Genomic DNA, 14,249 nt, shown 5'->3' on the forward strand with positions numbered 1-14,249 from the left:
ATATATATATATATATATATATACATATATATATAAATATATATATATTTGTTGTGTATGAACTTACCATAACCTTAGATGCCCTTTTCTTCCATGTTGCAGTATTCATAACTGTAGGGAGGTCCCTGCCTGTAGTACCAGACATCCAGCCAGTATACCAAAGTCTTAGGAACAAGGGTACATGCGACATTGCATGTCAGAGCCATAAACCGACATCGGCTATAAAGGTGACGTCTGCATGTACCCACCTCAGAAATTAGTGCTGCATACAGTAGTACCCCTGGAAAGGCAAAAAAAGAAAGCTTTTCAGACCTGCATATGCCAACAGGCAAGAAGATACCCTATAGAGGTATGTGCCTGTTACTGTGCCCTGTTTGGATGTAGATAACACAGGGAAATGCCCCACAAGAAGGATAAACAGGGTAAGAGAGGGTAGGGGGGGACTGAATACTGCAACATAGAAGAGAAGGACATTAAGGTTATGGTAAGTTACAAAGCTATGCCCTTCTATTCTCATGTTACAGTACTCATAACTGTAGGGAGAGTACCAAAGCTTTAGGTATGAGCCTGGGAGGTAGGTTGAGAGGCCGGGTCTAGGAGACCCTGTAAAATTGACCTAACAAACCCAGCTCTGGTTCCAGAAATCAAACGTAGCTTGTAATGCTTGGTAAAGGTATGTACTGAGGATCAGGTGGCCACCTCCAGTATGGATGTGTAGTCAACTCCCTTAAAAAGGCTGCTGAAGAAGCAGCTGCCTTAGTAGAGTGAGCTCTCACACTGTCAGTTAATTCTTTTCCATGAAAAGAATAACAAGAAGAGACTGCTTTAGAAATCCATGATGCAAGAGTCTGTTTAGACTCTGCCTTCCCCAAGGCCTTTGGGTGAAAGGAGACAAACAGCTGGTCAGACTTTCTAATGGATTTGGTCTTGTCCAGGTAATACCTTAGTTGTTCATGAACATCCAAGGAATGTGAAGTTCTTTCAGATAGGTTTGAGGTTGAGGGAAGAAAACAGGAAGATTAATGGTCTGATTCAAGACAGCTCATTACCCATTTTAGGCATGAATGAAGGATTAGTCCTGAGGGAGGCCCTGTCCTTATGGAAGATAAATAAGGAGGGATAGCCAATAGGGCTTGGATTTATGAGACCCTCCTGGTGGATGTGAAGGCTACCACCAGACTGTACATAGCTTACGTGATGCTGAGTGAGCTGGTTCAAATGGTGGTAGTGTGAGTTTTTCAAGAACAAAATTAAGATCCCATGAAGGAGGTATAGGTTTACAATGGGTCTGATATGGAGGATCCTTTTTAAGAAGCGTTTTATCTCTAACCTGGATGCCAAAGGAGGTACCAAGGGAAGACAGGCAGAGATGGCTGACAAGTGTACTTTAATAGAAGAGTAAGTCAGTTCTGAATGAAGAAGCTCACACAAGTAATAAAGGACCATGGCTACTAGAATAAGAAAAGGATCCTGTTTTTTCTTGAGACACCACCTGAAGAATATTTTCCATTTTGATACATAATTTCTTCTGGTAGTAAGTTTCCTGGCCTCCTGCAGGTCATTGAGTACATCCTCTGAATAAAGGTGTCTGAAGGGGATCAGAACTCTATCACCGATGGAGTGAGTTTGAGATTGAGCAGCTGAAGGTGGATGAGGGATCCCCTGTCTTGTGTGAGTAGATCGAATCAGTGAGGTAACGTGGTGAATGCCCTTGGCTTGCAGGTGTAGTCGGGTAAACCAATGCTCTCTTGGCCAAAAAGGGGTCACCAGCAGGATTTTTGGTTTGTCCCTCTGAATCTTCAGAAGGACTTTTTGAATCAGTGTGAAGGGGAGGAAGCATAAAGAAACATCCCTGCCCAAGAAAAAGAGAAGGCGTCCACCTTCCAAGCCTGCGGACGTGGGTCTCTTGTGTAAAACAGAGGCATCTGCCTGTTCTGGGAGGAGGCAAACAGATCTGCCTGAGGAATACCCCACCTGTGATTAAGATCCAAGAACAACTTCCTATGAAGCATCCATTCGTGACAGGGTGCAGAGGTTCTGCTGAGAGTGTCCGCCATCACATTCTCTGTGGAAGGAATGTACACTGCTTGTATGTGAATGTGTAGTCTTGCTGCTAGGGACATAATCTGAACTGCCATGCTGCAAAGTGGGTATGACCTTGCCTCCCCTGCTCGTTGATATACCACAGGACAGTCATACGGTCTGTGATCACTTTCAAGGTGCCTGGTAGGACAATTTGGTGTAATGTTTGTAATGCAAAGAGAAGGGCCCTCATCTCTTTGATACTAATGTGATCCCTTTGTCTGAAGGAGGACCACTCCCCCTGAACTTTGTTCTGGTTGTTGTGGGTTAGCAAAACTGCTCCCAACCCAGGCATCTGTGTAGATGTGTTGTAAGGGTGGGGGATCTGCAAAGGTATACCCTGATTGAGGTTGATAGCTAATATTCACCATGCTCTCTTTTCAGGCATGGGAGAAGAGGGAGGGGAATATCCAGAGGGTGGGAATGTTGGTTCCACCAACTCTTCAGGACCCATTGGAACTTTCTCATATGCAGCCTTGAAAGGGAAGCATGGGGATCAAGGATGCCATCTGGCCAAGGACTCTCAGAAATTCCCTGGCTGAAATGGTTTAGAGAGAGAGCGAGAAGTGTTTGAAGGTAATGGATGAGAGTTTATATCTTCTGGCAGGGGATGATGGCTGCTATCTTGTTGGTTCTTATCCTGCACCCTAAGAAGATCACGTCCTGGGTAGGTGTTAGGTGAGACTTTTGCTCATTCACAGTGAATCCTAGGTCTGCTAAGGTTTTGGACACCATGTGAAGGTGATGGTAAAGGGTGTGACAGTCCTGGTGAAGGATTAACAGGTCATCCAGGTATGGATATATTTGTATGCCCTGCATTCTGCAGTGGGTGATAACGGGGGTTAGGCACTTTGTGAATACTCTGGGAGCTGTAGAGAACCCAAATGGTAATGCACAGAATTGAAAATGAAATGACCCTACTGAGAAACATAGGAATTTCCTGTAGCTGGGATGAATGGGGATATGAAGGGAGGAATCTCTGAGATCCAGGGATACCATAAAAGCTTGGTGAGGGATGAGGGGTAGGAGATGATGCAAGGCCAGCACTTTGAAGGTAGGCACCTTGAGAAAAAAAAATCGCGGAAGGACAAATCCAGGATTGATCTTCAAAGACCATCTCTCCTTGGGACCAAAAACATCCTGGAGTAAAATCCCTTGCTTGTCTGATCTGGAGGTACTCATTCTATGGTGCCCTGAGCTAGGAGCTGATCCAAAATTGGAGGAAAGAGATGAAGCTGACTTGGAAGGGGTTGGGGTATCCCCTTAAAAGGAGGAACTGTCTACCAAGTCATAAAATAACTTTTTAGGATAATGGAGAGGACCCACACCTCTGAAGTGCTCTTCCACCAAGAGGGTAGGGTGAGGCGGAGGGACAGGGGAGTGGAAGGGGGTAATGAATTTGAGTCACAATGGGGGGTTCTGTCAGGGTCAAGCTGCCTCCGAAAGGAAGGGTAGAAGAGGAGGATGGTCTAGGGGTGGAGTGTTTCCTAGACTGTCTCTGTCCCTTAGCCTGTAGGGCAGTAGACTGAGAAGACTGCCTCCTAACAAAACTGGGCCTTTGTGGGTAGTTCCTACAGTATCTTGGAATAGGAGAGACTAGCAAATGTTTAAGATTTTGTAACTCCTTGCCCCCCTTTTCTTCTAAAGATTTTAGTAGCCCTGCAGAAGCTGTACCAAAAAGGGCCTTGTTATCAAGTGGAGCATTCAGTAATTTGGTTTGTACATCCATGGGAAGGGGCTGGAGCCTCACCCTGCAGTATCTCCTCAGGACAGAACCTGAGGCTGCAGATTTGGAAGATTCTTCTACCACATCGTAACAGCACTTGATGGAGTGGCTGGTCACCTAAGAGGTGGTAGACAGCAGGGCTGAGAGTTGCGACTTAGCAGGAGAGTCTGGCACATCTGGCATAAGTGCAGAGGCTTTGGATAGGGTATCTAACAAAAACCTAGCCATATATGTTCAATAATTTAGGGCTCTGATGGCTAGTGTGGAAGAAGTATATATTTTCTTTCACAGCCTATCCATAAACTTGCTGTCCTTATCTGTAGGAAACAGAGAAGTGGAGGGCGGCTGTCTGGAGGATTTGTCTGCTGACACTGCTATGTCTGCTGGGTCTGCAGGGGGTTCTTGAACAAGAACTGTGTATCCTGAGGAACTTTATAAAACCTCTCTGGACATTTGGAAGCTGGACGCTGAGAATCAGGAGTCTGAGATGCAGCCTGAAAGGCATCATGATAGGCTGGGAGTAGTGGAGGGTCTGGAGATGGGGAAGGCTGGTCCATCTGTAGTAGTTGAAAAATACCTCTTTTTAGTTTCAGAAACATCTGAGGCCTGCCATATGAAATGCTCTCTCATAAGACAAATGGTGTCCCAACAGGAGAATTCTTCACCTGAGGATTCAGGGTCAATACTGTTCTCCTCCTCAGGAGTAATGAAGTCCTTGGGAGATTCAATTTGGGAACAATAAGCAAGTGATTTATCAGAAGAGGAGAGCTCTTCCTCTGACTCCTTTAAGGCCTACACAGGTGGAGGGGCTGGTTGTAGCACCACAAGACTGAAGGGCCTGGAAGGCCCTGAACAGATTTTAGGAAAAGGTTTCCCATCCCGGAGCTGTTTCTGTTTCTCTTTGTTTTCATTTTTGCTTCCTCTTAAGAGAAATAGAAGGATGAGCTGGTTTTGGAGCCAATGCCTGGGTGGTTGGGTAGGCGGGAGTCAGCCCCTCTGAAGCCAAGAGCCATGGTTCCCCCTCGCCATCAGGTGCTGATGGCTGATCAACCTCAGTGAATGTACTCTGTGTTTCTGCTGAACTGGCTTCCACCATAGTTCCCAGTTCTAGCTGTAAACCAACATCAGATGGGACCCTGGGTTAACATCTGCCTAGAGAGTCTCACCGGACTCCTGAGGTGCAGCATAGGCATCCGGCCTACCTTTTTTGGCCTTCTTCCAAGGTGGCTCCTCGGAGGTACCCACCCCACCCTCCATACCTAACACCAAACGTCGGAGTCTCTGGTTTTCTAAGTAAAGTTTTATGGCAGCCAAGCAGATGCACCGTGTCTTTGGCATGAAAGACTTGCTGATTTTGCAAGACATATGGTCGTACCCTTCACCTAAACAAAACAAACATTGATCATGTGTGTCCTTATGTGGAATTTGTCTTCCACACGCACACTTCCCCTTCCTAGCTGACATATACATTTGAAAAGCTAGAAGTGAGGTAAACAAAAAACCCAAAAGGATACTTATCTGTATTGGATGGCTGAATCAAATGAGCGGACTGATTCTCAGAGCTGGCAATCAGAAGTCCGTAGATCATTGCGGAAGAAAAGTTCTGAGGTGGGTATGTGCAGATGTTACCTTTACAGCCAATGTGGGTTTATGGCTCTGACATGCAATGTTGCATGTACCCTGGTTCCTAAGACTTTGATATACTGACCGGATACCCAGTGCTGCAGGCAGCGACCTCCCTACAGTTATGAATACTGCAACATGAGAATAGAAGGACATATATATATATATATATATATATATATATATATATAGAAAAACAAAATCAATAGCTACCACAACCATTTAAAAAACATTCTTAACAAGTATATGAATGCATCTAAGAAGTTCATAGGTTCATAGGTGTGTACTAGGCTACTAGGCTAATGGCCCTGGAGCCTTTACAAGCCTAGCCCATAGAAGTGCCCTGGCATCGTGCCACCCGACGTTCGTTCCCAGTGTCTCTATCAAGTAGAGCCACTGGAGTGATCCCCGGGGTGAACTTTCTATTTCCCATCCACTCATCAATATTTCTCTTGAAGTGGGCAGTGAGGTGCTCTGCTTGACATGTATGGGAAGTCTATTCCAGAGCATGGGCAATCTCTGAGTTATGAACCTGTCTAAAACATTATGATAAGTATGATTAAAACATAAATATTGCAGCTTACTTACACTATTGGTCTGTTTGAGGATGGTGCCTGTGTGATGACTGTACCTGACGTTGGAGATGGAAGTGCCTGCTGTATAATTACACTTGAATCTGAACTTGCGAGTAGTACACTTGGGACTTGAAGTGATGCTGGACGAACTATAGCTGGTGTAGGATGTGCAGCCCGCTGCGTATTAACTTCCTGCAAAAAAAATGAATGCACACAATGTAACAGGATAATTTCTAAAAGGTATGCTGTGGTTCTGCCTCAAATACATTTAAGCATTTCATCATAACACCATTTTATGACAAATTATGTGTCAATTATTATACATGAAGGCAAGTATTGCAGTACTTCATTATAGACATAAAAGCACTACCTGCTTGTTCTTACACAAACATCACTGCAAGCCTTTACAAAATTCAGTGGCCAAGACATCTGTATTTCTACTTTTCATTTAAAATGGACACTACCCTTTTTATTATTCTGTTCAGTTTAGCAGCTACCTCCTCAGAGTGTACTTCGCTATTCCATTTTTAACAGCACAGTATTAGTGTAATACCAACCAAGTTTACAGGAGCAACATGGAAGCTAGCTCAAGCAACTACTTGGGAGATAAGTCAAGCTGATTTAAGTATTACTCTGTAAAGAGTCAAAAGTCAGGGACAGTTTCTAGGAAACCTTTATGCTAGTGAAATATAACAGCTGTACAAAGTACCTGTCACAGCAACAATCTTTGACAGTGTTCTCCCTCCGGGTACTTACAAAGGACTGATGAGGTAACATGGCTCCCTGACTTTTTTCAGCAGTATTCCTATGAGATTGTCTCATATAAGTTGGCTTATGTTGCTCCTTTGTCAGACTGACTGAATCAGAATAATTCATGGTCCACTCCTGTAGCTACTTCTGATATATCTGAAATAAAAATATTGACCTAAATCAATCAGTGCATGCCAGCATATGTTCCACAGATAGGCAGGACAGACCTCATCACTGACACCCAAATATGCACTGATAGGCAGTGACCTAGTCCCCTATACATAATTCACACAGTAAAGATGTGACCGAATGCACTTAAATACCAAATGCTAATTAACTTATGGGATTCCAAGCTACTGTACTTTTGCTCTAAAGGTCGCAACCCCCCCCACTTTTCTCGACTTACAAGAAAAGCTCCCAGGTCTTATCCACTGACCAGACAGCATGTTTCCACCTCAAAGTCAGAAACTTTACACAAACACGCATGCACACACACAAACACAAACACACACACACGCACACACAAAAGCACAAACACACACACACACACACACACTAAAACCATAACAATAATAATTTCATAATCCTTGCTATCATTATTTCAGTTTAGGGCTTCCTGCATTAATTATTATGGCCATGGCAACGGTCTCCAGTCAATATTACAAACAATAAGCATGTCTACTTTTTAATGTTGTTGATGATTTTAATATTAAAAAGATTATTAGGAACAATTGGAAATTTTTGATGAATTTTTAAGATACAAGAAGAAGACTTAGTGATGCTCCTATTTTCACTAATAATAAAGGGAAAATTTTAAGAGAGCATTTTTATAGATTTATAGATTCATAGATTCTTACTAAACTAGTTGCCCTTGCGAGCCATTTTAAGCTTAGCCAATTATCCCTTGTGAGACTCAAACCCTGCACCTTGTGTTTGTAAGGCAAACACCTTAACCATTAGGCCACCCTCCCAACCCCAAGAATAGTCAGAAGGTTAGAAAAGGTATTTTAAAAGGTATGTTTAGGTGTGGGGGTTGCAACCAGTGTAGACATGTATTAGTACGAGAAAGGATTTTTACTGAAGCTAGAAACTATTTTATTGATTTGCAGAATTGGTATGATTGTAAATCGAAGTATGTTGTACTGTATATAGAGCCCTGTGTGGGCATTGTCCCACTTTTTATATAGAAAGTACAACTAGGGGGTTTTATTTTAGGATGTATGAGCATTTGAGGGCGGCTGATAAAAAAGAAGTCTAACACACTGGCTAAGCATGCCATTTAAACCATTCAGATAAATTAACTGTAAGTTTTCTATAATTGATCAAGTTTATAATTATGATACAAGGTGGGATGCAGAAGATGAATTAGACTGGATGGAATATTGTTGGCAGGTAAGGCTTAATGCCTGTGCCTCTCCAGGCATAAAAGATAGGGGGAATTTTAAAACTGTTCTGAAAAGGAAAGGGTTAAAGCACTGTAATTAATTTGTCATGTGATTCATTACTTTTTATATACAGAGTGTTTGTTTGCTTGTGCGAGTAGATCTGAAGTTCTTATTTAGAACGAAAGCACTTACCAGTTGCATTTTTGCTTGTATTATTTTTGTTTGTTCGTTTTCTATTAAAAGTACATTATTTTGTTTTTTAAAGCCAGTTTTATTTTATTAAATTAACATAAATTAGTATAAATTAGTAATTACACATAAAACTGATGAGACAAAGTCATCATCAGCAGCTCCCTTTTTCCCATTTTTCGACATGGGGTTGGGGTATCGTATTAACTGTCACCAACTCTCTCGATTCAGTGCCACACTCCTGCCTTCTTCAACACCCATGCCTAACTGTCGCAGATCTTCTTTCACACAATCTGTCCACCTCTTTGCTGGATGCCCCTGCTTCCTCTCACCTTCTTCCTGTCTTCTTCACCAGATTGTCTTCTGCTTTTCTGCACATATATCTGAACCACCATAATCTGTTCTCTTTGATCTTTTCTGTAATTGGAGCTACTTTGGCTTCTGCTCTTATGTCCACATTTTTTCATCTGTCCCACAGTGTGCATCCTGCCACCCTTCTCAGGCACTTCATTTCCATCACGTCTAACTTCTTTATCTGCTCGGCCTTTACTGCCCTGGTTTCTGTACCATACAGTACTACTGGTAGCACCACTGTCTTGTAAACCTTACTTTTCAGCTTCTTTGACAATCTTCTGTCATAGACTACACCTGAGACTCTATGCCAGTTGGCTGCAGCCCCTCTGATTCTAACTTTGACTTCTTCATTCAGGATTCCCTTCCCCTCAACCACCCCTCCCAGATACTTGAAGCTATTTACTGTTCCAATATCTTCCCTTCTATTTCACTTCTCAGCTTCTTCTGATTCTCCAGTCTGTTGCCATTACCATCGTCTTATTTGTGCTTAGTTGCATCCCATGTGCCTTCAGTTTTGCATTCCATTTCCCTATCCTTTGCTGAAGTTCTTGCCCAGAATCTGCCTGTAATACCACATCATCTGCATACAGTAACTTTGTTGATCTGTCCTCTCCAACCTGAGTGAACCCTGGTGTACACCCACTCCCACTGGGAACCCCTCTGTGAGGCTGAACACTGTTTGTACTTAAGTCACTGGTTCCTTGTACATAGCCTGCACTAACTCTACTAAGGGGACTTCAAACCTCTGCAGTACTGCCCAGATCAGCTTCTTGGGACCTTGTCATATGCTTTCTCCAAGTCTAGGAATGCCCAGTTGAACTCTTTCCTCTTCTCTAGCTTCTTCTCAACTATCTGTCTCACTGCAAACATCTGGTCAGTTGTGGTGCATCCTGATCTGAATCCGAACTGCTCATCTCCCATCTCACATTCTACTACTCTGTGTATCCGTTTATTAATAACCCTCTCCAGAATTTTCATGCAGTGTGATAGGAGTTTGATGCCTCTGTACTACCCACAGTTGTGGGTGTCCCTTTGTTCTTGTACACTGGCACAATAATGCTTACTCTCTAGTCATCTGGGATACACCTTTCTCTCCACACTGCTATGAGTACCCTCAGGAGCCATTACTCCCATATCTCACCCAGTATCTTTATCATATCTGCTGTGACCTAATCTGATCCTGCTGCTTTCTCTGATTTCATTTTCCTTGGTGCTATTCTTACTTCTTCGAGGGTGGGCTCCTTTTCTTCTCTCATCATAGACTGAGACAAAGTATTAATTAATAAAGACAAAAAGTAAGCTGTACTAGAGGCATATTCTGGTACCCAGGGAAAGTTCAACAGTTCGTGTGCTAGCAGAGCTCCTTCTAGAATACTTACAGTCAGGGTTGCCAGGTAGGGACACAAAAAAAAAAAAAAAAAAAAAAGAAGGTCTCTCACGGCAAGTGAAGACCAAAAAAAAAAAAAAAAAAAGGTCTTCGGCAACTGAAGACCAAAAAAAAAAAAGGTCTTTAATGTGGAACAGAATTCCACATTAAAGAACTGAGCTCACTCTGCACTAAACACAGAGCTTCTCATGTTTAATGCATTGCAGTTACGCATTCAACACAAGTAGCTCCGTGTTTAGTGATTTTTGATTGGCCCGTATACCGGCATATGGGCCAATCAAAAATCGCTAAACACGGAGCTTCTCGTGTATAATGCAGAACACAAGAAGCTCCGTGTTTAGCAATTTCTGATTGGCCCGTATGCTAGGTATACGGGACAATCAAAAAAAAAGGCCGGGATTTAAACTGGCAGGGCGGGACTCGGGATCAGGCTTCTGATCTCGGGACAGTCCCGCCCAAATAGGGACGTCTGGCAACCCTGCTTATAGTCCACTTTCAAGTGAACAAACCTCGACACTCTGGAGTGACAGAATAACAGATTAACCACCGAAGTGCTGCTTGTACAATGCTCTGCTGCAACAGACAGAAAGTACAGTTGTGTAAGTACACTTACCATAACAGTAGATGTTTAAATGATCACTGTTGCAGTAGCCTAAGCTACATAAGTTATATCCTGTTAAAGATATAACAGCTGGCCAGTTTCCAAACCTTTCAGGCCACTTTTCATGCATCCAAATCGTTAGTCAGCTTGAGATGGGGGGGGGGGGCTGTTAAAGCCCTGAGAGGACAATGGTATGAATAAAGCAATAAAAGTCCACACTCTGGCATAAAAGATATACAAAAATAAGAGGGATGGAGGAAAAGGCTACTGTAACAGTCATCATATGAATATTTACAGTTACAGTAAATTTACTTACACAACTATACTATGTTCTTCATATGGATCACTGCTGCAGTAGCCTAAGTTACATGGGTAGATTGCCAGGGCCTAAAAAACTGGGAGGAGGAAGAATGAGGGTTCAGAACTCCTTGTAGAATGGACCTAGCAAAGCCTGTCTTAGAAATGGAGAAGAATTCTAGTTTATATTGCTTTGTAAAAGTGTGCACAGAAGACCAAGGTGCTGAGTTTAGAATACTTTAAGATTACAACATTTTCCACAAAGTCACAGGTGAACTCTACCTGGAATTGTTTTGTCGTGGAGTGCATAACAAAAAGTAATAGCATGAGACAACCATATTGAAAAAGTCTGTTTTGGCACAGGTTGTCCATTTTTCTTACCTTCACAAGAAACGAACAACTGATCAAAAGTTAAATAGTACCTGAGTTGACTGTGTACATGCAAAGAATGGTGTATCCTTTCTTCCTCGTTTTAAGGCTCTGGAAAGAAGACAGGGAGATTAATAGCGTGACTTAAGGTAAACTCAGAACTTTAAGCATAAATGAAGGATTACTTCTTAAGGAACCTCTATCTCTGTGGAAAAATGAGATAAAGTTGATTCACCATGACAGCTTACAACTCAGTCATCTTGCAGATGTCAGAGCAATTAATAAGAATGTTTTCCTTGTTAAGAACTTCAAGTCAGCCTGATGAGCATGTTGAAATGGAGAAAGAGCTAGTTCTAACACAAAATTAAGATACCAAGGCGAAACCACCTGTTTTCAAGGAGGCTTGTTATGCAACAATCCTTTTAAAAACATCTTTACTTTAGGTTGCATTGAAAGAGGGTGATTCCTGGGCAGACGTGCTGAAATGGACGACAAATGGACCGTGACTGTGGAGGAACACAGACCATAGGATACTAACTCACGCAAATACTGCAGAACCAGAAAAACACTAATCCTGAATGAGTGTTGGTTCTTTTCTTTGGATCAACTAGAAATCCTTTTCCATTTATTAATATATGGTTTTCTAGTAGAAGGTTTTCTTGTCTCCATTAATACCTACTGCATGTCCTCAGAAAAAAAGATGCCTAAAAAGTATTAAAATTCTATCATCCAGGCAGTCAGCTGTAGTTGTTTGGGGTTGGGACATATCAAACATCCCTGGTCTTGTGTGAATAAATCCATTCAGTGAGGAAGCTTGTGGTAATTGCACTTGGCCATTCCTAAAAGAAGAAAGAAGCATTGCTGCCTGGGCCTGAAGGGAGTCACCACAATTATTTTTGAGGAATCCTGAATCTTCAAAATGATCCTGCATATTAGTAATAAAGGGCAGAAAAACATACATGAACATTCCCGCCTAAGAAAAATAAAATGCATCTGCTTTCCTTGCCTTCTTGCATGTAGTCCTGGAACAGAATTTTGCCACTGATTGCTGTGACTGGGTCAATTCTTGTAAGAACCACTGATTCAGTTTTCATTGGTGAGGGTCTGTCCTGGTCCTGCTCAGATCTCCTGCCACAAAATTTCACTCTGATGGTATGTAAGACTCTTACAGATTGAGACTGTTGTACCCAGGCTACCATGGGTAGTCTACACAGAGGGTATGGTCTGCTTGTTTATGTACTGCATTATCATCTGTAAAGAGTTTGCAAGGACCACAGATGGTTGAGAAGGAGCTGTGAGCATTTATAAGTGCTAACATCTCTTTTATATTTATGTGATCTGGTCTTCGTTTTTTTTGGTCCAAACACCCTGCATTTTTATTCCCAAAGACACTGCTCATCAAGTTAAGTCTGAGACATCTGTTGTGGCTGACTATGTTGGATCAAGAAGGGAGAATGGAAGATCTGGATTCTAAGAAATTTTCTCTCTCCACCATAAAATCTCCCTTTTTCTATATCCACAAACTGGAATCTGAAATGTTAAGAGATGCTGATGCTGAGACAACACAGTACAGGTACCACTGGATTTTCTCATGTGGAGTTTTCTAAGAGGTATCATGAGTATCGTAGTTGCCATGAACTCCAGAATCCTTAGGAATTTCCTTTCTGAAATGGCAGTCTGAGTGGAAAAACTCAGGAATGAATATAAAAACAGATCTATTTTTTTTTCCTTTGGAAGAAAAGCTCTTTGAACTGAGGTGCACAGGAGACACTCCAGGAAAACAATTCTGTCAAGAGGAATCAAACAAGACTTCTGTAAGTTCTCTTGGAATCCCAGACTGTGTAGGACAACCCTTACCCATCCAAAAGATTCTTGACACTTGAAAAAGACTCTGGAAAGATAAGCAAGTCTTCTAAATAAGGAAACGTGAATACCTTGCAGTCTAGGATATCACAGGAGTCAGGACACTTTGCGAATACTACTGTAGTAGCAGATATACTCAAGGGTAATGAGAAGAACAGATAATGTGATTCACACAAAGAAAACCTTAAAGACTGCCTGAAATCTGGATCCATAGGAACATACTGATATGGACTTTTTAAATCTAAGATCACTAGAAAACTTGCTTTTTAAGTACAGGATTCTGGTGATAGCTCACACTGTAGTACACTCCAGTGATATTTAAAATAACAAAAAGCTGTCTCCATCACTACCTTACATACCAGACAGCACTCACCTCTTGGTAAAAAGTTGTGAAGAGACAGCATTTTGAACTTCGGTACTATCACAGATAGATTCAAAAAGGAAAGCTGTAGAACTGGTCTCCAACAATTTTCTTTCTTTCTTTGGCACCAGGAACATCCTAGAAAACCCTCTCCTAAATGAGGAGAAGGGACTGCTTCTATCACACCCTGAGTAAACTTATATGTTGAATGACATGAAGGAAAAAGAAGAATCTGGTCTGGCAGGTGAGAAGGAATCCTCAGAAAAGGAGGGACTGACTCACACTGCTGTTTGTCATCCTGATGGATTACTCTCAGAAGCCATCTGTTTCAAATTAAAAGTTATGTACTCACCATAACTAGGCAGCTGTGTTGTCCATTTTCATTCTTTCTCAATGAATAGGTTAATGTTCTGATCCTTGGATCAGACTTGGACACATACTACGACTTTGGATCCAACTTTCAAGCTCCTCCCTCTACCCATAATGCCTTTGTCCATCCCCAGTACCTCATACTGAGTTTGCTGCCATAAAGCATTCATTAAGTAATTAAAGGCAAAAAGTAGAGCTCAAACCCAGAACTACAGGGTTCCAAAAAAAAAAAAATCGGGTCACTCCAGAAGATGATAGGAAGGGGGAGAGGCAGTTGAGGAAGAATGAAAATGGACAACACAGATACCTAGTTAATGT

The 14,249-nt window shown here is 42.1% G+C and overlaps 1 protein-coding gene across 4 annotated transcripts in view; it reads right to left on the bottom strand.

The window, feature by feature from the left end:
• The window catches only part of ATF2 (activating transcription factor 2), a 1,040,579-nt gene that overhangs the window by 641,581 nt on the left and 384,749 nt on the right, over positions 1 to 14,249 (bottom strand). For all 4 annotated transcript variants that reach the window (XM_044075568.1, XM_044075567.1, XM_044075570.1 and 1 more), the window contains one exon: positions 6,020 to 6,198. In XM_044075568.1, the coding sequence (XP_043931503.1) occupies positions 6,020 to 6,198 (179 nt within the window). The remainder of the gene's footprint in view (positions 1 to 6,019; positions 6,199 to 14,249) is intronic.

Source organism: Protopterus annectens, chromosome 6.part1 (assembly GCF_019279795.1).
Source record: "Protopterus annectens isolate FY-2018-M chromosome 6.part1, PAN1.0, whole genome shotgun sequence".
Lineage (NCBI taxonomy): Eukaryota > Metazoa > Chordata > Ceratodontiformes > Protopteridae > Protopterus > Protopterus annectens.